The sequence below is a fragment of the Spodoptera frugiperda genome, chromosome 19, assembly GCF_023101765.2.
Source record: "Spodoptera frugiperda isolate SF20-4 chromosome 19, AGI-APGP_CSIRO_Sfru_2.0, whole genome shotgun sequence".
NCBI classification, from domain to species: domain Eukaryota; kingdom Metazoa; phylum Arthropoda; class Insecta; order Lepidoptera; family Noctuidae; genus Spodoptera; species Spodoptera frugiperda.
In genome coordinates this window covers 3,788,829-3,814,069 of record NC_064230.1, presented here as the reverse complement: position 1 = coordinate 3,814,069, position 25,241 = coordinate 3,788,829, and the positions used below count along the sequence as shown (strand labels likewise).

At 33.5% G+C, this 25,241-nt stretch overlaps 1 protein-coding gene across 6 annotated transcripts; it reads right to left on the bottom strand.

Annotated features, from left to right (window-relative positions):
• Positions 1-3,116: 3,116 nt before the first annotated feature.
• On the bottom strand, positions 3,117-23,913 carry LOC118281169 (multiple coagulation factor deficiency protein 2 homolog). Of its 6 annotated transcripts, XR_004784191.2 has the most exons (8): positions 23,745-23,913; positions 23,455-23,562; positions 20,059-20,097; positions 19,295-19,484; positions 18,480-18,522; positions 17,665-17,813; positions 4,222-4,466; positions 3,117-3,214 (listed from the first exon to the last, which is right to left on the bottom strand). XR_004784191.2 is itself a non-coding variant. In XM_035601672.2 (7 exons), exons 2-7 carry the CDS (start codon positions 23,551-23,553, stop codon positions 4,321-4,323), a joined length of 666 nt encoding a protein of 221 aa, XP_035457565.2. In that variant the 5' UTR covers positions 23,554-23,562; positions 23,745-23,913; the 3' UTR covers positions 4,081-4,320. The 6 variants fall into 6 exon arrangements, 5 of the variants coding, with proteins under 5 accessions (XP_035457565.2, XP_035457561.1, XP_035457562.2 ...); XM_035601672.2 differs by lacking the exon at positions 3,117-3,214 and having other exon boundaries at positions 4,081-4,466; XM_035601668.2 differs by lacking the exons at positions 3,117-3,214; positions 4,222-4,466 and adding an exon at positions 7,236-7,422.
• Positions 23,914-25,241: the final 1,328 nt, after the last annotated feature.

The following is a 25,241-nucleotide window of genomic DNA, read 5'->3' as shown; positions in this document are numbered from 1 at the left end:
CTAATAATCGATATTAAACTAAACCTACGTTAAATAGTTTAACCAGAAAACCAGGAAAACCCAACAAATAAACTTATTAATTGACAAATACAACGAAACCAATTTAGAATATACGAAACAGCAGGACCACTACAGACAAATAATCATACGACTGATAATACACATTTTCTACAATAGTACCGAAGCGCTCGGCCGATACCCAACCAAATAATTGTAACAAAACCATAGCGCAATCTATTTCGATCCCAACGCCATCTATCGAGGATAAATAGAACTTGGATTATTTATTTATACTCCGTTCGGGCATTTTCTTTGTACTAAAAGTTTAATTATATTGATATAATTTTTTTCATACCTTTTTACTATTTGTTAACTTTTTTCGATGAATTAAAACAACATGAACCGAAGTCGTGTAACGATCGACATAGAATTATCTATACTCCGTTAGAGCGTTTTCTTTGTACTAAAAGTTGTATTATGTTATATTTTTCATTGCTTTTTACTATTTTGTAAAAACAAATTTCCAATGAATTAAAACAATAACATGAACTGAACAATTGTAATTACACCATTGCGCGATCAACGCCATCTATCTACGGAGTATAGGAACAGCCCGACATTGTTCAATTCCGTACTATAAGTACGAAATTGAACAGTAGATGGCGCTGTATGTCCGGAATAAATTTATTTTTTATTTTATTTTTATTTTATTTTTTTTATATTTTTCTTTATTTTATATATTTTTTTTTATTTTTATTATTTTTTACTTTTTTTTATTTTTTATTTTTTTATTTTATTTTATTTTATTTTATTTTATTTTTATTTTTATTTTTATTTTTATTTTTATTTTTATTTTTATTTTTATTTTTATTTTTATTTTTATTTTTTTTTTATTTTATTTTTATTTTTTTTTATTTTATTTTATTTTTATTTTTATTTTATTTTTATTTTTATTTTATTTTTATTTTTATTTTTATTTTATTTTATTTTTATTTTATTTTATTTTATTTTATTTTTATTTTTGTTTTTATTTTTATTTTTATTTTTATTTTTATTTTTATTTTTATTTTTATTTTTATTTTTATTTTTATTTTTATTTTTATTTTTATTTTTATTTTTATTTTTATTTTTATTTTTATTTTTATTTTTATTTTTATTTTTATTTTTATTTTTATTTTTATTTTTATTTTTATTTTTATTTTTATTTTTATTTTTATTTTTATTTTTATTTTTATTTTTATTTTTATTTTTATTTTTATTTTTATTTTTATTTTTATTTTTATTTTTATTTTTATTTTTATTTTTATTTTTATTTTTATTTTTATTTTTATTTTTATTTTTATTTTTATTTTATTTTTATTTTTATTTTATTTTTATTTTATTTTTTGATTTTTGAAATAAAAATATATCTATGTCCTTTCTAAAGTTCTAAACTATATCTGTACCAAATTTCAACCAAATCCGTCAAATAGTTGCGGAGATTAATGGTATAAGCATAGAATGTTCGACGTGATTCTTTAATTTGACATAACTTTTTTATTTATGAACCGATTGACATGAAACAAACACTAAATGTAAATTTAAGCATCCCACAATATATTCGTGAAAACCGCATCCAACTCGGATCAGCCGTTTCTGAGATTAGCGCGCACAGACGAACAGACAAACAGACAAACAGACAAACAGACAAACAGACAAAAAAAAAGTTAATTACATTTTTGGGTTCTAAATCGACATAACAATAACCCCTGCTATTTTTTTTATTTTTATTTTCAATGTACAGACAGCACTTTTCTACGATTTTATTATATGTATAGAAGATATCTAAGTACTTATGGGTAGGATAATGTTTTGATTTGATGAAAAGTTTGTGTTCTATGTACTTGTGTATAATTTTCAGATTTCAAGCAGGAAATAGGGAATTAAGTTTCCCTATTTCAGATTTTTACCCCTCCGCGGCCGCATTCAGACCTCTAGCGTCAAAAGTTGCGGAAGTCTCGAACAAACTTTCACCCCCTAGTTTAAGGGGTTGGGGGTAAAAGTTCCAAGTTTTAGGATTTTTTTGTTGTTTGGGTACTAATACTAGCTTACATACCAAATTTCAGTTTTCTAGGACTTCAGGAAGTACCTTAAGAATTTTGTTGATCATCAGTGAGTGAGTGACGAAATCGGGGTATTTTAGATATCAATAAAATCTAAAGTATAAGAGCTATGCAATTGAAACTTTAGAGGTTTATTAAGTCTACCACTGACATTATATCCTGAAAATTTTGTTTATCTGGTATAACCCAAACTCAAGTTATGAAGGTTCAAAAATACGACGAAGCGCTTCGAGAAAAGGTAGGTAGTGCCCTTGCGCTTCGCTTGGCTCGTCTTGGCGGGGGCACTACTGTGCCCCCAGATTGACGTGGCTACGTCACCAACCGCACGTGGGATGCGGTGAGCGAACTCAATGGCTTGATCACACCGCATCGCGTTAAATTCGCGTGTCACCGCACCGCTTCGCGTTCGCTTCTACATCGCTCACGGAAGATGTCGCGTTAGTGTATATAAAACTACTACTACCTTTGCCAGTGACTGAGTGAGTGACAGGCTGTATACAGCTGTAACCATGAAGCAAATACAAAGAAAAGATGTCATAACTGAATTTCCCTTGAACATAGTGACACTTTACGGGGAGCGCGGGACGTTACAAACCACGCCCATACTACAAAAATGTTGCCAATTGTCCACATTTCAATGTGCCACTTTCTGAGCGCTTATAACCTATCTACACCATTTTACTTATAATATCATTGGATAGGGCCGTTTTTTTGTGTCACAGTGCACAATCACATTATGGCGTCTCCTCTTTGTACTTGCTTTATAGTTGTAACTACTGCGGGTTTCGGAGCTGCGGACTACCAAGCAGGTTACCGGGGCTCCGGCTCGAAAAACAGGAATAGGAACGAGGTGGTTTTTAGTCAGTAAGAGTCTGACACTCTCTCTCGCCCAAGGCAAGAGAATCATAGGATGATTTCCCGGCCTTAAAAAAACAACTGACGTGACGCACTGCCGGAGTGTAGGGGAGAGCTTGGAGAGAATTTACTGAATTATTATTAAAATAAAATGCAATATACAATAAATAAATCCTTTTAATTACCGTATTACTTTTGTTCTTGTCCTTTCGTATTAACGTTACTTCAATATATTAAATACCTTCTACTTATTGTATCGTGAGTGACCCGGTTGTGGCCACTTTAAGAATTTTGTCGACTTTGAGGCTTTCTTAACTTATAGTTTTTGTTATCACGAACATATTTCTTGTAAAAAGTCATTTAACATCTATTAATCTTGCCTAAGAAAACCCTTTTTTAAAGAACGTCCAGTAGAAAAATATCTGTATAAAAAAGAAAAAAAAAAGGGAGTTTGTGCCATTTTTGGCCAGATTCGTGCCATTTCTGGCCACGGTCGTGTGCCAGTTCTGGCCATCAAAAAATACAATAAAAGTAATCAAAATTTATTAATTAAATTTGACATTTTAGAAACAATGGTTTTCATTTAGTCTAAAAAATATGAAATATTATTACTTCACTTGAATTTAACTTACAAATAAAGAGATCAACATTTATATGACGTTGGTAAAAGCTGCAAAGTAAACTGACCTCCCTTTGTGTGAAGGCAATTTATTGCATCTCTGAAAATGAAAAATATGTGTTTGTTGATATATAAAGCCAAGGAAAAATAATAAATAAATTACGATAAATGACTAGAAGTGGAGCGTTTATGTACAAAAGTTTTGGCCAGCCGTGTGGCCAAAGATGGAGAAATTCATAATTTTGTCTCCATTAGTGGCCACCTTCTAATAATCCCACTTCAGAAACATATGGCGACAAAATAACTTTAGTTCCACTTAGACAATATATTCTTCATGTAGTATTAACATAAACATCCAAACAATAAGCAAAGATTAAAAAAATAAAAACCAAATCCTCACCCGCTCGCCTTAGCCTTTTTGTTAAGATCTTAACAATTTCACCCTCAACTAAAAAGAATGACTTGTTGCATCGAAGTGAAGTTTGACACATCAAAGCTGCCAACGGTATCAGTGTCTCCAATATTCAATATTTTAAATACTGTACATAACAGAGTAATTTATTTGTCCATGCCTTAGTTATAAATATTTGAAAGCCCAAGTGGCCACAAAGGGGTCGATGGCCACAACCGGGTCACTTGCCCTATAAAAATAGAAATTTCAGTCGACGCCATTTTGTCAAAAAAAGGCTTAAGATATTTTATATTATGAAACTTGTTAGACAATCGTCTTATTTGTCAGTTCTTCTATTTAGCACCAGGTTCGGTGGCGGCTCTGAATTCAGAATATTCAATGAAACCATCATTGTTTGTATCCGTCTGCTTCAAAGCGCCTTCTACCATTTCTTCTAAATCAGAATCTTTGTACACCATCCCTGTGCCTTGTCCACCTTCTGTGAATGAGAAGATTAAAAAGAATGTTAATTTTAAAGTTGAATACCGTAACTATCGTAAGTGACCCGGTTGTGGCCACTTTAAGAATTTTGTCGACTTTGAGGCTTTCTTAACTTATAGTTTTTGTTACCACGAACATATTTCTTGTAAAAAGTCATTTAACATGTATTAATCTTGCCTAAGAAAACCCCTTTTTTAAAGAACGTCCAATAGAAAAATAACTGTATAAAAAAGAAAAAAAAAAGGGAGTTTGTGCCATTTTTGGCCAGACTCGTGCCATTTCTGGCCACGGTCGTGTGCCAGTTCTGGCCATCAAAATATACAATAAAAGTAATCAAAATTTATTAATTAAATTTGACATTTTAGAAACAATGGTTTTCATTTAGTCTGGAAAATATGAAATATTATTACTTCACTTGAATTTAACTTACAAATAAAGAGATCAACATTTATATGTCGTTGGTAAAAGCTGCAAAGTAAACTGACCTCCCTTTGTGTGAAGGCAATTTATTGCATCTCTGAAAATGAAAAATATGTATTTGTTGATATGTAAAGCCAAGGAAAAATAATAAATAAATTACGATAAATGACTAGAAGTGGGGCGTTTATGTACAAAAGTTTTGGCCAGCCGTGTGGCCAAAGATGGAGAAATTCATAATTTTGTCTCCATTAGTGGCCACCTTCTAATAATCCCACTTCAGAAACATATGGCGACAAAATAACTTTAGTTCCACTTAGACAATATATTCTTCATGTAGTATTAACATAAACATCCAAACAATAAGCAAAGATTTAAAAAATAAAAACCAAATCCTCACCCGCTTGCCTTAGCCTTTTTGTTAAGATCTTAACAATTTCACCCTCAACTAAAAAGAATGACTTGTTGCATCGAAGTGAAGTTTGACACATCAAAGCTGCCAACGGTATCAGTGTCTTCAATATTCAATATTTTAAATACTGTACATCACAGAGTAATTTATTTGTCCATGCCTTAGTTATAAATATTTGAAGGCCCAAGTGGCCACAAAGGGGTCGATGGCCACAACCGGGTCACTTGCCCTATATGACCCCGTTTAGCCCTGAAGGGGTAGGTAATAGGTACACATTATGGCACGTAATGCCACTGTACAATGTACACCCACTTTTCACCATTTGTGTGAATATCCCATGTAATAGGAGATGAGCCTATTGCCATATACTACGCACAATTCCAGACACCGTGCTACTACTGAGAAATTTTCGAAAAACCGAAAAAAGGCTAGCAATACTGCGCCCGACCCGGGAACCCAAACCGAGACGCCTTGCCCTGCATCACATTTTGCAATTACTCGGCCGAGGCAGTAGAATACCGTTATTCTTCCTGCGAATGTCATATACTGAATGCACACAGGAGAATTGCACTACTTGATTCCCCCTAGTCCTTTCCATCATCGAACCACAAAACAATTGGCGAAGCGCCACCGCTTCATGGTAGATATCCCACCCACTCGCACGAAGCGCTTCGCTTCAAGCTTCCTTATGCGAACTGCTAGGGAGTGGAATTCCTTGCCGGAGTCTGTGTTTCCTGATGGGTATAACCTGGGTGTCTTCAAAGCCCGAGTGAATAGGTTGCTTATGGGCAGACGTGCTCCATCGTAGGCCGCATCATCACTTACCACCAGGCGAGATGGTGAAGATTTTTAACTTCCATCAGCAAGAAGTGCACTGCTAAACATAGGCCTCCACCAATGACTTCCAGGGCACTTACTCTTGAAACCAATCTCAATGTCAATGCAATAAAATCTCAATAATTATTCAATGTCAAAACTATACAACCCTAATCGTAGCTGTTAAAATAACATTCAGAGTACGGAATATAAAGCCAAACTCAATACCATTTAGTTCATTCAATATCCACGCAATACGGATACAATGGGCGCTAGTGTTGCAACTCAAGAGTACGAACAATATCAATGTCGATCGATCGGAATTGGATTCAAGAGTAAGCTCCCTGCCTATAGGTACCTATCTATAAATTGTAAAATGTAATATTTCACTCACCAAGAAATTAAATTAGATACCTAGGTACCTAATTATTAAAAATCTGAAACTGAATAGAAAAATAAAAAACCAAATGTATGAAATAAAATATTTATTTTGTATTAAAATATTTTAATAAAAAAAATATATAAAAAAAAATCTAAGTATATTTTTACCCAACCCGTAAGACTATTTTGTCTTTTAATGACTATTGACTATAAACGTTGACTTTTGACGGCTATTGGTTGGACTTTGAATGATTTTTGACTTTTAATGCCAATTTCCTGTTTTTAGGACTCTTTATCTTACTTTGTAGTTGCGGACTCTGTATTTCAAGTAAGTGTTCAAGTGTCCAAGTTTCTAGTGTCCTACTAGTCAAATTCAATACTTTTTTCGAAACGTCAAAAACGATATTTTCTTTGTATGAAATACTCTATATTATAGAGTATTTCATACAAAAAAATATAGAGTCTATAATGACGTCATCAGATTTTGACGTCAAATAGCAGACTTATTTCTGGAAATTTAGCTAGAAAAAATCGAAAATGTTTGACCGAGGATACTACCCAATTGATGCTAAGTTTCACTACTGATGACTACTGACTGACTCTCGGTCACTATTGACTATTAACGTTTGAATATTTTTTTACTTTGGATAACTCGAGACTTTTTATAACTTTTTATAAATTTTATTTAGAATTGAATAACTTTTTTGATTTTATGTTGCTTTTATTAGAAAGTCTTGACTCTAGTCTCTCTATCTGCCTCCCATCTCCTCCTTCTGTTTCTCGCCAAGTTTAGCTTTGTAGTTGCTGACTCTATACTCCAAGTAGTCGACGTATCCGTCCTTGTTCAAGTCCGTGTGCTTCAACACGTGTTCCAAGAGCTGTTCCAGTTGTTCATCAGAGTAGGTCTGGTGATTTTTGTCGACTTGCCCTGAAAATGTAGGGGAAATTGTGTAAGAAGACTTAATGATGTAAGTTTGTTCTCAGAATAAACATTTTTTTTTATGCGGGATAATCATGAACCAATGACTTCTCGAGAGAAGTCAAGGTGAGCCTTAGGCGAGGCGACAGGGAGTGTCGGACTTCTTCTGACTAAAAACGACCCCGTTCCTACTCCTGATTTTCAAGCCGGAGGCCCGGTAAACCCGCTAGGTAGTCCGCAGCTCCGGACAGAATAAACAATTCTGAGAATGTTATAAACTATCAGTGGGAAGTCTATCCTTCTATTTATCATCTAATAATATCATATCAATGAATATTTGCTTTGTTTTGTTTAAAAATGTTTAGTCAATGGTTTTTAAAATAGGTTTTTTGTGGATTTTGCTGCCCCCTGCTACATGGCTAATCCGGCACTGGGTGAACGTGCTCATATACCTTACAATAAAACCAATTTTTGATGAAGGTGACTCGCTTGAGTCCGAGTCCCACGTCTATTACCATATAGCGAAAAATTCTAGATTGTTTTATCTACTACGAAGTTTTAAGTTGAATTTCATAAACTTAAAAAAAACCAGTAACACTTTGCTCGAAAATCGAACACGAGACCCCTTGACCACTTGACCAACGAAGCAGTCTATACCGCTTGAAACTGGCTATACCTATGTTTAAAATTAAAAAAATCATGCTTAATGTTACTTACCCCAGTTCAAGTAGGGTTTTCTTCCAAAAATACCAGACACCACACTTAAAATACTTATAAATCATGTCATATTTATGATTTTTGTTTAATCTAAAACCACGCCCATTTTTTTCTGAAGTTTTATCGCTGTTTTTTATATTTATAAGAATTTAACTGGGCACACTTACAAAATAAATCATGTCATATTTATGATTTTTCTTTAATCTAAACCACGCCCATTTTTTTCACAATTTTATCGCTATTATTATTCTTGTAAGAATCTGACTCGACTTTTAAAATATTTTATCGTCACATTGATAATATTTTTCTCTATAATTTATACGTTCACAAACACATACTTACTTATAACTTACGTATAGCTTAGACCCAGTTCTTTGCTTCGTACGGTAGCTGAACCGGTCGAAACTATGAAAAGCACCAACCAACGCACCATACCTACCTACTTACTTATAATTTACAATTTACATATAGCTTAGACCCAGTTACTTCATACGGGAATCGAACCCATGAAAAGCACCAAACAACACACCATACCTTCTTACTTACTTATAACTTACATATAGCATAGACCCTTTTGCTTAGGAATCGAATCCGCCCATGCACCTTTAACCATTCCTTAAATAACAATTAACCTCCACCAAGTCCTAACTCCAACTCATTCCATTTCAATCATGCAGATTTAGTAGACCTACTTATAAACAAAAACACTTACCAATCTTAACATAACACATAACTGTACATAAAAATCCACCTTAACCTACTTAAAATAAGAGCTATACTTGAAATAAACTCACATTTGCCGCCTTCACCAACATTTATTTTGACAGTTGACAGAAAGCAAGTGACAGTGCTTACAACTTCCATCAAAATAATGGCCGCAGATATCAGACATGATAGGTATAAATTAAGTTTTAAAGTCAAAATTCTATCAACATAATATTTTTAAGTCATGTAATATCCCTAAAACCTTCTCCAAATTCTAAAAAATACTATACTGAATACCGTATCAAAATCGGTTCAGCCAAACGCAAGATAATCGCGCACAAACATACAAAGGTACATACAGGTCGATAAGTTATATAGAACAGAAGAATACAATGAAATGATAAATGAAAAATATTTTATTTGGAAGAAAAAATATGATTAATTTACAATAACAATGACACGATGACAATATTAAACGTTGAAAACTGTGGCACGAGCGCCCCAATTTTCAAGAAAATAAATGATTGAACTTTGTGATAAAAACAAAACAATACCACAGTAAAACTTACTTTATTTATACCTACAAACCTATAATTTGGCAAATTTTAAAGTCTGTACATTACTGTATAATTCTACTAGTTGTATACCGTATAGGGAAACCTCTTATGACTTAATTTAAACCACATAATATATTTGTTATCATCTTGGCTGACGATATACGAAAAATGAGCGAAATAGACCCAGTAGGTAAGCCAAAAAGTGCATTTTTCTCTTTGAGCTAATTTGAACACTCTTTACAAATACGGCATTATAACAGCCGCACCACATGTCCGTAACATTCCTAGACAACCTACAACATTACAGCTCTTCTGTGATCAAGGAACATGGAGCTGTTCATACAGAATTTAATACTTGATTTATTACACTATCTATTTTAGAAAAAATTAAAACCATTCCTTAATTTTCGGTTTTCGTTGAAACATTTAGTTATATTACACTTCTGTGGACGAATACTACCTGCAGTTTCTTTTAAATCATATGAGTGATCTCCATACCGTATGTATTAACTAAGAGATTTCCCTAAACAAAAAAACTAATACAAAAAAAAACACTTCATTAAAAAAGAAAACAAAATTACGTTCCTTCAAAGATTGAATCAGAAGCGCCATCTATACATCTATGGAAAAACGTCAACGAACTGTCAAATGTCAAAAAAAGCTTTTTTTAATGTTCACCATGAATTCTATTATGCTCTTCAATGCGTGTTCTATATTCGGTCCATGTGACATAACCGTCATTATCAACATCCATAGCTTTCAATGTGTTATCAACCATATTTTCTAACTCTTTGTCCGGTAAACCCAACTTATCCTTCTTTTCAAACACTGAAATTGTAAGTTTAAATTATTAAACTTCAAGAGGAATGATGACGGGGTATGAGGATTAAAAATCTATTTAGTCCGTCAGTTAGGTAATGAAAAAATATTTGAGACGTATTGTTTTTTTTATTTTGTCATATAAGATAGCAATGCTTAGATAAAACGAATCAAAGTTTAGGAGTGAGAGAAAATACGTCATTTGTACGTATAAAACGTACCTAGAAATACCATTACGTTTTATACTCAGAATCGACGTAGCTAATCCCACTCCTAAACATGATCAGTTTATTATAAGAAGTATTTTATCATTGTATGACAAAATAGAAAAGAATACGTGTCTCATATTTTTTCATTACGTAACTGACGGACTAAACAGATTTTTAATTTTCAAACCCCATCTTCATGCCTATTCCCTGAGTGGCTTTCAGTCACTTTTCACTTATTATAGTGAAAATTAAAATAGTGGTACCCTTACTTGAGAAAATTTCGCGATTGAACCTTAGAATACTTTACCCAACCCATTAAATCACAAGACCCCTTGTCCAATAGTCAATCTGTATCTACATATATGATTAGTAATTAGTGTCATTACATGCTACCATAAGTCAGAGAGTATCTTCAAGACATTTTTAAATACAAAAGTCTTTATTACCCATTATTAAATTTGTATAATTATTAAAGTAACCCCAACTTACCCGGTATGTAAAAATATAGGGTGACTGGTAATTAGTGAAGGATATATTTTAAACACGTGATTGTACTTTCATTAGCACGTAAAGTTCCAAAATACCTACTAGTCTTCCGATAACGCGGGCGCGGGCGCCTCGCTGCTAACAGCTGATCATGCGAAAGCACGCGCGCGAAATTTTGTTGTTTTGTTATTGTGATAAAAACAAAACTAATGAGTATACAAAAAAAGTTTCTTCGGGAAAGTTGTTTGTAATCATGAGTACAATCACGTGTTTAAATATCGTTCACTAATTACCAGTCACCCTATATACATTAGACAACTAACTACTCAGTACTAAAATAAAAAAAAAACATCACCATTAATCATTTTTATTCACATGTTCAACTTATTCTAGACTTAACACAACCAATAGAAAGAAATAAAGAGAAAAAAACATAACACTATTTTACATTAAAAGTCGGTTAACGAAATAAAAGTACCAGGCTATCAGAAACTATAGCTAGTTTCATGCAGGTAAGAAAATAAAGATTAAATCAGTACAGAGACAGTAACCATTGGTCGGCTACTGAGTCCACGAATGGTTACAGAAGATATGGCTTCGTTACAAAGCGTACAATAGGGATGATGTCGGTGTACGAAAATTAAAAATCTAATCACTCCGTCAGAAAGGTAATGAAAAAATATTAAACACGTATTTTTTTATTAGTATAAGATAATACTTACATAAAACGAATCAAAGTTTAGTAATGGAAGCAAATACGTAATTATTACATAAAAAATGTGCGTAGAAGCGACGCCACGCGATATTTCAAATCAATATATCTTAGATTGTCAAGAAAATAAAAAATACGTGTCTAATGTTTTAAAATAATCTACAAGACGGACATTACAATAAAAAATAGTCATTATCCCTATTTAGTATAACAATACCTACTGTCTCTGTACTGAATCTATCTATATTTTCTTACCTGCGTACTAAATAAATTTGCCATTCAAATGTAGTCCTTCTATCTAAAACCATAAGGTAAGAAATTAGTACCTATACTTGTATAAGGTGTTCTAAAAGTATCTGCCACGGCTTTAATGGGAGGTAGTGTTGTGTTTGAAGATTACAATACTAAATATAAACTATTGATTATGAGTAATTTTTTGTTTCATACAAAAAAAAAATCTACGTATGAATTTGTTTTGAAAGAGCTATCTCTTTCACTGTTTCTGACGCATTGTTAGTATTTGTGAACCACTTTAAGCAGAGTAGAGTCAATATTTATTTGACTTCTTTATGTTCTCAAATTGAATTAACTGGTCTGGAGTACGAAATTTCTTCACTATTGTAATCTTCAAACACAACACTACCTCCCATTAAAGCCATGGCAGATACTTTTAGAACACCTTATATGTTATATCATAAATTTATGGAAGACCTATTACATAGATTCTTGAAGAAATAAACATATTTAAGTAGATTAAACAACTACAGTACATGCAAAGATGTTATAAAAACAAACATTTACACCAAATACAGAGCTTGGTCATAATATTAAACACACCCACATTTTAAAAACGTTTTTTTAAAAGAATAACGATGGAGTTTCTTGCTCGTTCTTCTCCATTCGAAGCTACACTTTGGAACGAGCACCTAGCTTCACTGACAGACAATTCAATTTGACGTTTCAAAAGTGTCTAATTTGGGATTTTTTGAAACAGTGAGTAAACTCTAAATATAATAACAAATGGAACAAAAAAGAGTGCGTCTAATAATGCGACCAGATACTGTATATTATTGTTAAATTAAAATAGGTAATATTTGAGACATTTTATAAGTCAAAAAGGTATTGGCAGAGGTGCACATTAAGTCTCACACCCACCCATTCGTCAGTTATGTTAAGAGTCTCATATTATTATATAAGGCTCGTTATTACTGAGATTTCTTTCTCCCAATAATACTATGTTACCTCAGGAATCACGTCCAAATCAGTTTGGCATGTATAGAAACATAAAATATACATGGCATCACGCTTTTACAGAATTTAAAGGCTCTCCCACACAGGCGCGTTATTATCGCTCGATAATATCGCATGCGGTATTACGACATTGCGTCCCGATTCACGGCTGCGTTGTTATCGTCCGATATATTTCTAACGAGAGAGCGCGTTATTATCGCAGGTCGGTCGTTTGCGTCCCGATACAAAACATTCTAGAACTTATGTCGGAATATCGCAGGACGGAGAAACGCAACGTCCTACTTCTTGCGGCGTTATTATCGCAGCAGTGTGTAACTATATGACCATCCTAATACAAAATATACTGAAAACAATTATCGCAGTAACGCATGCGATATTATCGACCGGTAATAATGCCTGTGTGGTCCCCCACACAGGCATTATTACCATTATTGCCTTAAAACAGAACCCCACTTTTGAAGCAAGTCAGGTAATAAAAAAGATAGTTTTAAAAGTAATATATTATAGATAAATATATTCGAAATTACAAGAGATGTTTTAAAAGTAGTTTTTTAGTAATACAATATGTAGTTTGAGCACATCAATATCGTTTTAAGTCCATATGACTTCTTGTATCGTACGTAAAATCCATTTTTCTTTTGTTTTCATATCAAAGTAGTATAGTCAGTCAACTTATGTCTGTATAGATAAAGAATTTTGACATAACCTCAAATATAAAATGTCAAAACTCTATTTTATAATTAGAAAAGCTGATGGTAGATAACTGGATCTAAGCCTGAAATTGATAACCAATTTTTTAAACCGATATCTTTGGATTAACCCTTGGTATAAACGCTTTCGTTTATACGTTTAAGGTAGACTTTTAATTCAACAGAATTTGTATTTGATTAAAATAATTATGTTGTAACACGATCGGTCATCAATTTCGAACTTACTCAACAAAATAAGAAATGCACTATTTTCGTTAAAAGACAGAAGATTTTAATTTAATTATTTATTTAATCACTTAAATGCCAATATACAAATACCCAGACTCAGTATCAATATCAAAGACCACAGAATATACAGAAAAAATCTCAAATGTCAAATTTGACGTTTTAATTTTTTTTATAACCTTTTCATTTCAATTCATTTTAATATGGGAACTTATTTTTGAAATGCGATGCGACACAACATATTATTTTACATTATTATATTATTATTTCTTCATTCTGTTTCAAAAATATTTTCTAGCTTTCACTAGGATTTTCTATTTTCATTTATGATTGTTTTTTGTATTATAATTTAAATGAGACTTACTAAATTAATTATTATATTTTTCGTCTTACTCACGTATAACAGTCAAACAGTTACGTGAGTTTGTTTTGTATTTATTTCACTTCCAAAAATGCCATAATCAGATCTAACTTTCAATAAATAACTTTGAGATTCCATCATATTCGACATAGAACCGTATTGCATATCAACAATAAGTTCCCTATAAGGTAAGCGTCCACAGGCCCGCATCGTACGCATCGCACGCAATGGATTTTAGTTTGTCTTGTATAGAAACTCATACAACTGCGTCCACTGATCCGCATCGTACGGACCACACGTCGGCAATACCTTCAACATGCGATGCGTACTGATGACGTCATACGGAATGCGTACGATGCGTACGATTCGGGCCTGTGGACGCTTACCTACACCTACCATAACATTCATTTCCCAATATTAGTAAAAACTGCATCAAAAAAATATTTCATATTTTTTTATTTCATTATTACATAAGTATCATATAAAAATCTCATTCAGTACATTTAATTTTTTTTCCGGAATGTTTTATCGTATAGACGGGAATTGATGGCAATTGCTTCAAGTTCTCCAAAGGGATAAGTAGAGGTGTATATGTACAATATAACACCCACTTTTCACCAAAGTTAGAAAGACTCAATAGAGATATTTCAAAGAAGCATAGAAAGATTCAAAATCAATATCGACTGTCCGATTAAGATGGGAATAAGACCCAAAAGGTTTTAAAGGCAGTGGAAGGTTAGCTTCAGTATTATCAAGTTGGTAAAATATTAGAAACCCTACTTCAATAAACACGTATTAGGTGTTCTGGATAGATAAAAAATACATTTAATAAACTTAACGATAGACAAAGTTAATTAAATATATCCTTTATCTTTTAATATTCTTTTTAAGCAAATGCAATCAAATCCCCCTATACTGAGACCTAAGACTTACTGTCCCTGCTTCTGTTGACTTTTTTGCTGCGCCCTAACGAATTCTGGGTAATCAATATACCCATCCCTATTGTGATCGTCCATATTTAAAATGGGATCAATTAAATTCACTAATTCATCGTCACCGAAGATTTTTTCGCCAACCGGTGGCGTGCCGGCCTGTGGCGCCTGTTTGTGCCCTTGCTCTTGAGTTTAAAAAGTTTAAACGTCAAAAATGACAGGTGACGTTTGGTTGACAAAGTCAAAGTGACAGTTGACGTTTGGTTGACAGGTGACAGTTGACAGATTTGTTTTTTTAATTTTAGATAGTGGTGTTTTGAGATTTTTTTGTTATGTTTGTTTTAAATAAGGTACATCGTTTACCGATACGATGGTGTTTTCAATTTGATGGTGATGGTGTTACAACCCCAAGCGGCGTCGACGACACACATAGAAAAGGAGACAAACACACACATGAGTACGTAAACACAAATACATTTAACTTATTATACTTAGTTTTACGTTTTAATAATATTTGCCATTTTCTTAATTTAACAGTAATAAATCATATTAAAATAATACATTTACCGACACAGAAGTCAAAGCGAAGACTCAATGATCGACAGTATGATCGACTATATTTTAACAATAAATTACTGAGATGAATGAAAAAAATGGCAAATATTTTCAATAAATGAAAACTATTTTCCATTGATTTAGAAAAAAAAATATATTCATACTTTGCTTCTGCATGCCATTAAAAGTATCTATAAAAAGTATTTCAATTATACATATGTTTAATGGAAAATAATTTCATTTAAATATGTTTAAACCGAAACTCGTTCGTATCAATAACGGTTTCCACCACCTTTAGTAACATTAAAGTACCCAATAAAGCAATAAGTACCCCAGGTATGTATAAAAATGTATTTTTTTAATATCCACTGTACTATAGGCATTTCAATACGAAATCAACAAGTTTAATTTTATTAATTTCGTAATAACTGTAAAATGTATAAATAATAATACTGTTATACTCAGATATTTAGTGATTACTTTATTCCTTGTACCGAATACACACCGATTTATCTGTGCAGTTTAAACGGAACAGTTGAACTTTACAGTTTTAAAACTGGTTATATATCGTCAGGTGTGTAAGTTGTATGGACCTACAATTCAATTTTAAGTGTACTATTAAATCGTATTACAATTTTAAGTGTAGAGCAAACAGTTGAACTGTGTAGTAGTAACTGAATCGAATTAAGAGTATATAAAACTGTCCAGTTAAAACTGAACGGTTAAATCCGTAAGTGTTTAGAGTTTACGGCCCTACGATTTGACTGTACAGTCCGACTGTACTGATAAATCTGCACAGTTAATTAGTAAGGTGTATAGCGTGCATTCATAGCGGTTGTGATCTGGAAACAATTGCTAAGGACTGATTTTATTGGTCGGGCTGATAATGAGCACTCACCCCCATCAATATCCCACTACTGCATGATACAGGGACTTTTGTCTGCTTGGTTTCCCCCCTGGCCACGTGCGAATCGCTAAAGACTAGGTTAAGAAACCACTAAACGACTCTGAGTACCACAGTTAGTATACTAAGTACCCCTATCTTGTAAAACCCTCCTAAAAATTAATAACCCACGCAGATTATAGCATATTATATATAAATAAACCAACCCACTATACAATAATCCCCGACTTTACTATCCCAACAAGTGTAAGAAATTCCCAACGAGAATGAAAATTGGGAAAATTATAACTTACTAAGGGTGCTTTTACACCCTTTTTTAGTGCGACACCATTATCGCATTACACAGATATATTTAATAAACATTTTTAGATTAGTATTGATTTTTAGAATAGCTATATTTATTATACAGGGTTATTTTAAGTAATTTTTTAATGAATTTTGAAAAGTCGTATGAGACATACTAAATTAACTAAAAAATCACGGTTTACTCACGTACATTAATGGAGAAAAGCTCTACTAGTTTCGAGTCACAGATGGACTCTTCATCGTGAGCAGCGTGCGCAGACGCGGCGACTTCGCGCAACCTACTCTGGTAGCGAGTAGAGCTTTTCTACATTTTTTTTACGTTGAACACATTAGGATCTCCTTTATCGCGGGTGCATTTACAAACACACAAGTTCACATGCACATGACACCCAGACCCGAAACAACAATTTGTGGATCACACACAGAGTTGCTCCGCGGGAGAATCGAACCTGCTACACATTGCACGGGAGCCAGTTGCCCAGCCACCGTACTAACCGTGCAGTCAATTCCACTAATTTACGTGAATAAACCGTGACTTTTAATTAATTTAGTATGTGTATAATATTCATATACTTAACGAGTATCATATATAAAATACATACATACATACATACATACATATCGTCACGCCTTTAATCCCCGAAGGGATAGGCAGAGGTGCACATTATGGCACGTAATGCCACTGTACAATGTACACCCACTTTTCACAATTTATATTGTGAGTCCCATGTAATAGGTGGTGAGCCTATTGCCATATTAAAATAACCCTGTATAAAAATAAATAAATAAATGGTTCACCTACCGTGCCAATGAATAAGCGACTTGATGAGTTCACAGCCGTCCAACTTGTTATTATTGTCGGCGTCATGCATCTTGAAGTAGTGGAACTGCAGCTCTTGTTCCGACATCTTCGATGTGTCGATCGGTACCTCCATGTGCTCTTGGATGTGGCTGGAAGGTTGCAAAGATTTGTTTTATTTTTAAGTTTTTAAACTGACATGGTCACTAACACTAACATTTTTTTATTGCTTCTTTTTTAAAACGTTGCCCCACTAGAATTTTCTCTTGTGTCGTGGGTGCGCATACAAACATAAAATTTCATATACATATGGCACCCAGACCCGAAAGGGCTATCTGTGAATCACACAAAGATTGTTCCGTACGGGAATTGAACCCGCAACACGTTGCACGGCAGCTAGTTTAGCAACTGGCTGCCGTGCAACGTGTCACCCACCGCGCCAACTGCGCAGTCAAGTTAGAGTCAAAACACTTATTAAAATAGGGATGATGACGGGGTAAGAAAATTAAAAATCTATTTAGTCCATCATACTTATTCTTTTTTCATTACCTAAGTGGTAATGAAAAAATAATAATAAAACGATTCAAGTTTTAGGAGTGGGAACAAATAATTTTTCTACGTCTAAAACGTACCTAGAAGTGACGTCACGCGATATTTCAAATCAATATATCTTCAAAAATGTTTTGTTTCCGTAAGAAAACTAAAAATACGTGTCTAATGTTTCAAAATAATCTACAAGACGGCCATTAAAATTAGATTTCTATTGCCGGCCATCATATAATTTTTTAAACAAATTGTAATATTTTGAAATGACTTACTCTCTCTCCTGGGCTATGTTGGCCGGGTTCAACAGCTGAGGATCTGAAAACAAAAAACATCAAGCTTATTAACACATTTCTTGTAACACACGGAGAAGGTTTGAGCATTAATCACCACAATTGTTTAGCGAGTTGGTGATTTCACACTTATAATTATAGATTACTAGCTTTTGCCAGCGGCTTCGCCCGCGTTTCTGGGGGACGAAATCTCCTATCCTCTCACCCAAGTCAACTCATACTGCTGCCTGTATACCAAATTTCATAAAAACCCGTACAGTAGTTTCAGCATGATTGACGGACAGACATCTTCATGCACGAGGAACGGGCGTCGTTAGCACCTAGGTCACCACGACACACGAATTGGAACCTATTCTAGAGTTATTTTCTAAATTCTAGTACCGATGGAAAACTAGTCTGACTAATATTTTAAATGGTTCCCAGGTCGGCTACCGGACACTGCGCGACACACGACGCCGTCTCTTCGTGTGACCTAGTTGTTAAGTACTAAATAATTGTAATATCGTTTGTATGTATAGTATTTATAAATTCTAATGTATTAGTTTATAGTATTTGATATGGGCCTATGACGCCTGAAATAAATGAATATAAATATAAATAAATAAAATAAATGCCAAAAGTTTATATGTATGTTTGTCTGTCACTCAATCACATCAAAACAACTGAAGAGATCGGAATGAAATTTATAACAGAACTAGATTATGGCCTGGAATAACACTCAGGCTACTTTTTATCCCACAGGAAAACAGGAGAAGCTGCGGACAAAAGCTAGTTAATCATAAACAAAATATATTTACCTCCATGATGAGCATGCCCATGTTGTTGTTGCTGTGGCGGTTGTTGAAACTGTTGCTGTTGTTGCTGCGGCTGCTGGTACTGTTGCTGTTGTTGCTGCGGGGGCGGGGGCGGGGGCTGGTACTGTTGCTGCTGCTGGGGGGGCGGGGGAGGCTGTTGGTATTGCTGTTGCTGTTGTTGTTGGTATTGTTGCTGGAAAGAATTACATATATATGTTATGTTTAATAATATGTGATTAAGTAGAGGTTGGGGTAAATATTTATTACATTAAAAATAAAATGGTTGTGGCATTCGGATTGTCGGACGGACAGACATGACGAGTCTATGCGGGATCCGATTTTTGTCATTGGGCCATGGAACTTTATGAGTTAGTTTTTATACAAATGGGATGTTTAAAAATAAATCAAATGCTATCTATCAACTACATAAGAGCTAGCTTAAGGATGCTTTTCCACCAGATACGTGCTATGCTACGTTGCTGTGGATGCATTTGGCTTCTACCAATCATATTCATTGGTACACATAGCTTAGCACTGGTGGAAACGGACTCAGCTAAGCTATGTTTTTTATATGAAAAGATGTGTGCTATGGATACCATCGACATATGGCATAAGCATAATTGAGCTGCGCATCATCCTCGCACAGCCCTATAACTTAGTATCAGTGGAAACGGTCACATAGTTTCACAACTTAGTTATTATATCTTACAACATAGCTACATAGCATATTTCTGGTGGAAAAACATCGTAAATGATCATAAACTTACTTGTTGCGGTGGGGGCGGCGGCGGGGGTTGCTGATAGTTCTGAAAAAATAACAAAACTATTGTTAAACTAGACTTCCAAAAATGAGGTTCTTAGTTTTACCTATGACGTATGCATGTTTCTCGTTTCGATTACGTTAAACGTAAAGCAAACTCGTACTAAGGGTGCTGTATGTTTGTGAGCGATTATTTTCAGAAGTGTTTGTTGCACTTAAGAGCAGGTTTTAGTTATAAACAGACTTAAAAAAGAGGAGGTTGTACCACACATAAATGGTACTCATGTATGAGAATGCAGGTTCGAAACCTACTGACGGCAAACACCAATGTGACTTTTCCGTGAAGGAAAACATCGTGAGGAAAACTGGGCCTATAATTTCTAATATAAGATTGAAATCCGCATTGAGCAAGCGTAGTGATTAATGCTCAAAATTTTACTGTGTGGGAAGAGGGCGTGCGCCTCAAAGAGCCATCAGTCATCACAGACTGCGGACTGCCTAACAGATTACCGGCTCAAAGAACAGGAGTAGGAACGGGTTGGTTTTAAGTCAATAAGAAGCTGACACTCTCTCGCCTCGCCCAAGACGGGAGAAGACATTGGATGATTTTCCCCCCTCAAAAAACAAACACGTTTGACTACGCATTCTAGCATACGAATTGATTGACGCTATGTAATACCTATCTACAGTTCACTACATAGAAGTAGGTACATAACGACATGTATTTATTTAATTTCATGTATTTATTATTTTACAACTTATACATACAATAAAAATGTCCATTATAATAATTATTACCTCGCTAAATAGGTAATTAAGTTATAACTTTACTCATTACTTTTACAGTTAATTATACTATTAAATGACAATAAAATTTTAACTACATACTTTAAACTAAATTTATGATAATGACTGCCTCGTTGGTCGAGTGGACAGGAGGTCTCGGGTTCGATTCCCGGGTCGGGCAAAGTATTACTGGGTTTTATTGGAAACGCTGTTCTGAACTAGCAACTAATATGTTCATAGAACACTTTTGCTTACCCATCCAGAAATAAAAAGCGTGACATTATAATACTTATGATATCATAAGCATTTGTTTATCTGTACAACCAAAGCAAATCTGTCCAACTATAGGTACATATGACGTCAGAACACATGTAAAAATAAACTCTATACATCTGCACTTAAAACATCAATTACAATGAAATATATTTTGTTCTGTTGACGCGGCATTTTGTTAAGAATCTGCTTGCTAAGTAGCTCGCTGTTATAAGTAGATAGTACATTATTATATTGTCACGTACTTTCTACATCAACATGTAAAGATCATACATCATTGTGTTTCGTTGTGTGAGTGAGGTTACTGGAGGCCCAATTCCAATTACCCCTCTTCGCAATCTTCCAATTCCCGATTCCCCAACAAACCTTAAATTCCTATCCCCCAAAAGGCCGGCAACGCACATGTAACGCCTTTGGTGTTTCAGGCGTCAATAGGCGACGGCGATTGCTTATCATCAGGTGATACGTCTACTCATTTACCAGCTTATACCATAAAAAGCAGGCACATAGTCCTGTAGTTGACTATCACGGGCTAATGACGATATTGAATATAACTAACACTTGAGACGGGATATTTAACATGTTCATTTTTGTATGAGCTCCCGATATTTCGGCACAGTTGCAAGCGCCATGATCTCGGATGACCTGGAGTATATGCGGATGTTTATGAGCAGACAGATCTGTCTACTCCCTTTTTTTGCCAACAAGAAAATTGCCATAAAAACTAATGAACATGGTAAATATCCCGTTTTGAGTCCTAACAATATTCCTAGTTACCATGTCAGTTTAAAAACTTATAAGAATATTATAGAAATCCAGTCCTAAATCCATTACATTTGTGTTATGTCATGGATAATATAATGTTTGTTCAAACTTTACATATATGTTATCAGTTGTAACTAATTTTTTATTAAACTACAACATAGGTTAGTCATCTAGGCGTATATTTATAGTTCACTCACTTTTCTCTAGCATATTATTGAATCAGTACCCTTAGTATGAGTTTGCTTTATGTTTAAAGTAATCAAAACGAGAGTGCGATCGGCACTCTGATTGGTTGGCTTATTCGAGTCGAGCTAGGTATTAGCAGCATCCCCGAGGGGATCGCTCTGATTGGTTGGTTTATTCAAGCCCCAGCATCCCCAAAGGGATAGGCAGAGGTGCACATGCACATTACCGCATGTAAAGCGACTGTACAATGTACACCCACTTTTCACCATTTGTGTTATAAGTCCCATGTAAAACGGGGTGAGCCTATTGCCATATACTGGTCACGATTCCAGACTGTGAGATTTTTTTAAAATACCGAACTCCATACTGCTGACAAATTAACTAACGAGGTAGTCAACTTAAGGAAAATTAAGAATAGGTAAATTAATATTAATAAATAGTTGCAACTAGAATTGTCACTGTCATAACTATTTTAAATTTTTTATTACTACTTTTAGATATTACCTATATTACATCTACATCATACTACTGGCATAAAAGTATGCTATGTGTTCTTCCCAACCATAATCTAGCCCTGTTCCAAATTTCATCCTGATCCCTTTAGCCATTTCAACATAATTGAGAAACAAACTTACACACAAACGCATACTTTCGCATTTATAATATTACTGAGATAGACTACAATTTATAATATTAATAAAGCAGATAGATTATATAATATAAATGTCAACCTCATAAATATGTAACATTGTGAATCTATGTAATTTATACTATAATAAAAATATAATTCATTCATGGTACTGAAGTTGGCCTTGTCACAGAAAGAAAATTACTAGGATTCCAATTTTAACATTATGAGTAACTACTTATATGTATTATTATATTATATGTTGCGGTGGCCCGGAGGTTTAAGACACCTACTTCTCATGCATAAGGTTCGAAATCTACCAATGACAAGTACCAATGTGACTTTTATAGATTTATATATACTTTCTAATATTATTTAGACACTACTAACTGACAGTGAAAGATCATAGTGAGGAAACCTGGTATTATGATTTCTGTCCAACCTTCTCTGTCCGAGAAGAGGCCTTTGGTCTATTTCTAACTAACTTTTAACCACATATCTATGGTTAAACTTGAATTTGGAATATCAGATTCACCAAATACAGATGGATTTTTCTAAATAAAATATCTAATAAAACTGTAGTAATACTGAGTAAAATAAAACTACAAAACATAGTTAACAGTAGGCCTAAAACAAAAGTGTCTACATAGGTACATAACCATAGAACAACCACTTTCACTTTTTTCAAATTATGAGGCAAAACAACTACAGCCATTCTGCCTATGTGAAAACAGATTTACACATGAAAATATGAATAAAACTAACCTGGTAATTCTGTGGAGGCACTCCGGGAGCAACTTTTTGCTGATATTGTTGAGATATAGTGCACTGCAAGAATGCAGCCAAGAATAGTAGCCTCAACATTGTTAAATACTGAAAAACAAACACGAATTCTTAATCTTTTAACACACGTGAGCAAAAACTAATCAAACAACTTTTTAAAAAATTAACATTTACCCCGACAGGCAAAGGTAAGTGGTAATAAAGGCTAATTTTATTTTTTTCTTAAAAAAAAATATCGGCGAAATTACTTTGAGAGGAATATAAATTTTTACCTGTTAATGTACAGTTGTGACGTGGACTATGGGCGATAATATCCTTATCGAATCGATGTATTGATAATATTTTAATATATTCACCGTATGTCGATGTGTATCGCAGACGTTTTCAAAAAGATACCTGGCTGGGATTACCTACACGTCACGTCATTATTCACGATATGACAATGACGTTAGTGACGTTAGCGACCCGTTTCACGCAGTTTCATTTAGTGCTACGTGTTGATTCTACAAATAATTTTAAAATAAAATGTGTAAATCCAATAATGATTTCACTTCTGTTGACATTAACACTGTTTATTCAATATTTATTATGATTTAATATAATACAGTCTCAGAAAAAAATTGTATGAAACCCATGTGCAACCAATAAGCAGTTTGAAACCAAGGCTTTTAAGTTTAAAAAAAGTAAATCATGGAAAATAGAAATATGGAGGGTAAACAAATAAAATAATGTCTTTCATACTTCAATCACATTACAATATAAACATTGTGTTTAGTCCTTACTTGCCTTGTTAAATAAGCTTATTAGGAAATAAATACACAAATTTTATTCTGACACCAATATTTTATTACATTTGAACATCGATACAAGTAGTTTAAAGCATTGAATGGACAGAACGATAAATTGTTGAAGAATATTTCAATATAAACTATAACAACAAAAAATATAGACTCATTATTGTCTTAACACAACCTCACAATATAAAAATAAATATAAAAAAATAGGATTTAACAACAACAGTTGTGACTAGTCAGCCGTTTTATAGCTTACATTATATTACATTGTATATTTTATAGAATCGTTCTATCTACATACTTTAGGTATACACAGCGATAATAGGGTAGAAGACTAATTTTAATGTTCATTTTAAGATTATTTTAAAACATTAGACACGCATATTTTATTCTCTTATGGAAACAAATACTTTCGCTTTAAAATATCCCCACTTTTAGGTACGTTTTATACATCATTTTTTTCCACTCATAGACTTTAATTCGTCTTATTTAAGTATTGTTGTCTTATATGACATACTAGCTACTTCCGCGCGGTTTACCCGCCCTGCTCGGCTCCTATTGGTCATAGCGTGATGTTTTATAGCCTATAGCCTTCCTCGATAAATGCACTATCCAACACAAAAAGAATTATTCAAATCGGACCAGTAGTTCTGGAGATTAGCGCTTTCAAACAAACAAACAAACAAACTCTTCAGCTTTATAATATTATTATTATATTATTATAGTATATAGATACTAATATTTAATCATTGCCTAACTGACGGATTAAATAGATTTTTAATTTTCATACCTCGTCATCATCCCTATTATTATAATCACTACATTTTCAATAGCAATAATAGATATTAAACAAGCTTTCAAAGTACCTACCTACACACAAATATTTCAAGAATAGATTCCTTATTTATAATACGTTGTGACAAGATATATTTCAGTATATATTTTTAAACGTTACCCTACCCTAGGATTTTCTCC

Bases quoted from the DNA above. Each gene is read 5' to 3' on its own strand.
- LOC118281169 (XM_035601666.2), bottom strand. From the start codon at position 23,553: ATGTTGAGGCTACTATTCTTGGCTGCATTCTTGCAGTGCACTATATCT. The intron at 20,098-23,454 runs GTTAGTTTTATT...TTATTTTTTCAG, and splicing joins TGCCTCCACAGAATTACCAG to AACTATCAGCAACCCCCGCC. The intron at 19,485-20,058 runs GTAAGTTTATGA...AATTCTTTCCAG, and splicing joins CGCCGCCCCCACCGCAACAA to CAACAATACCAACAACAACA.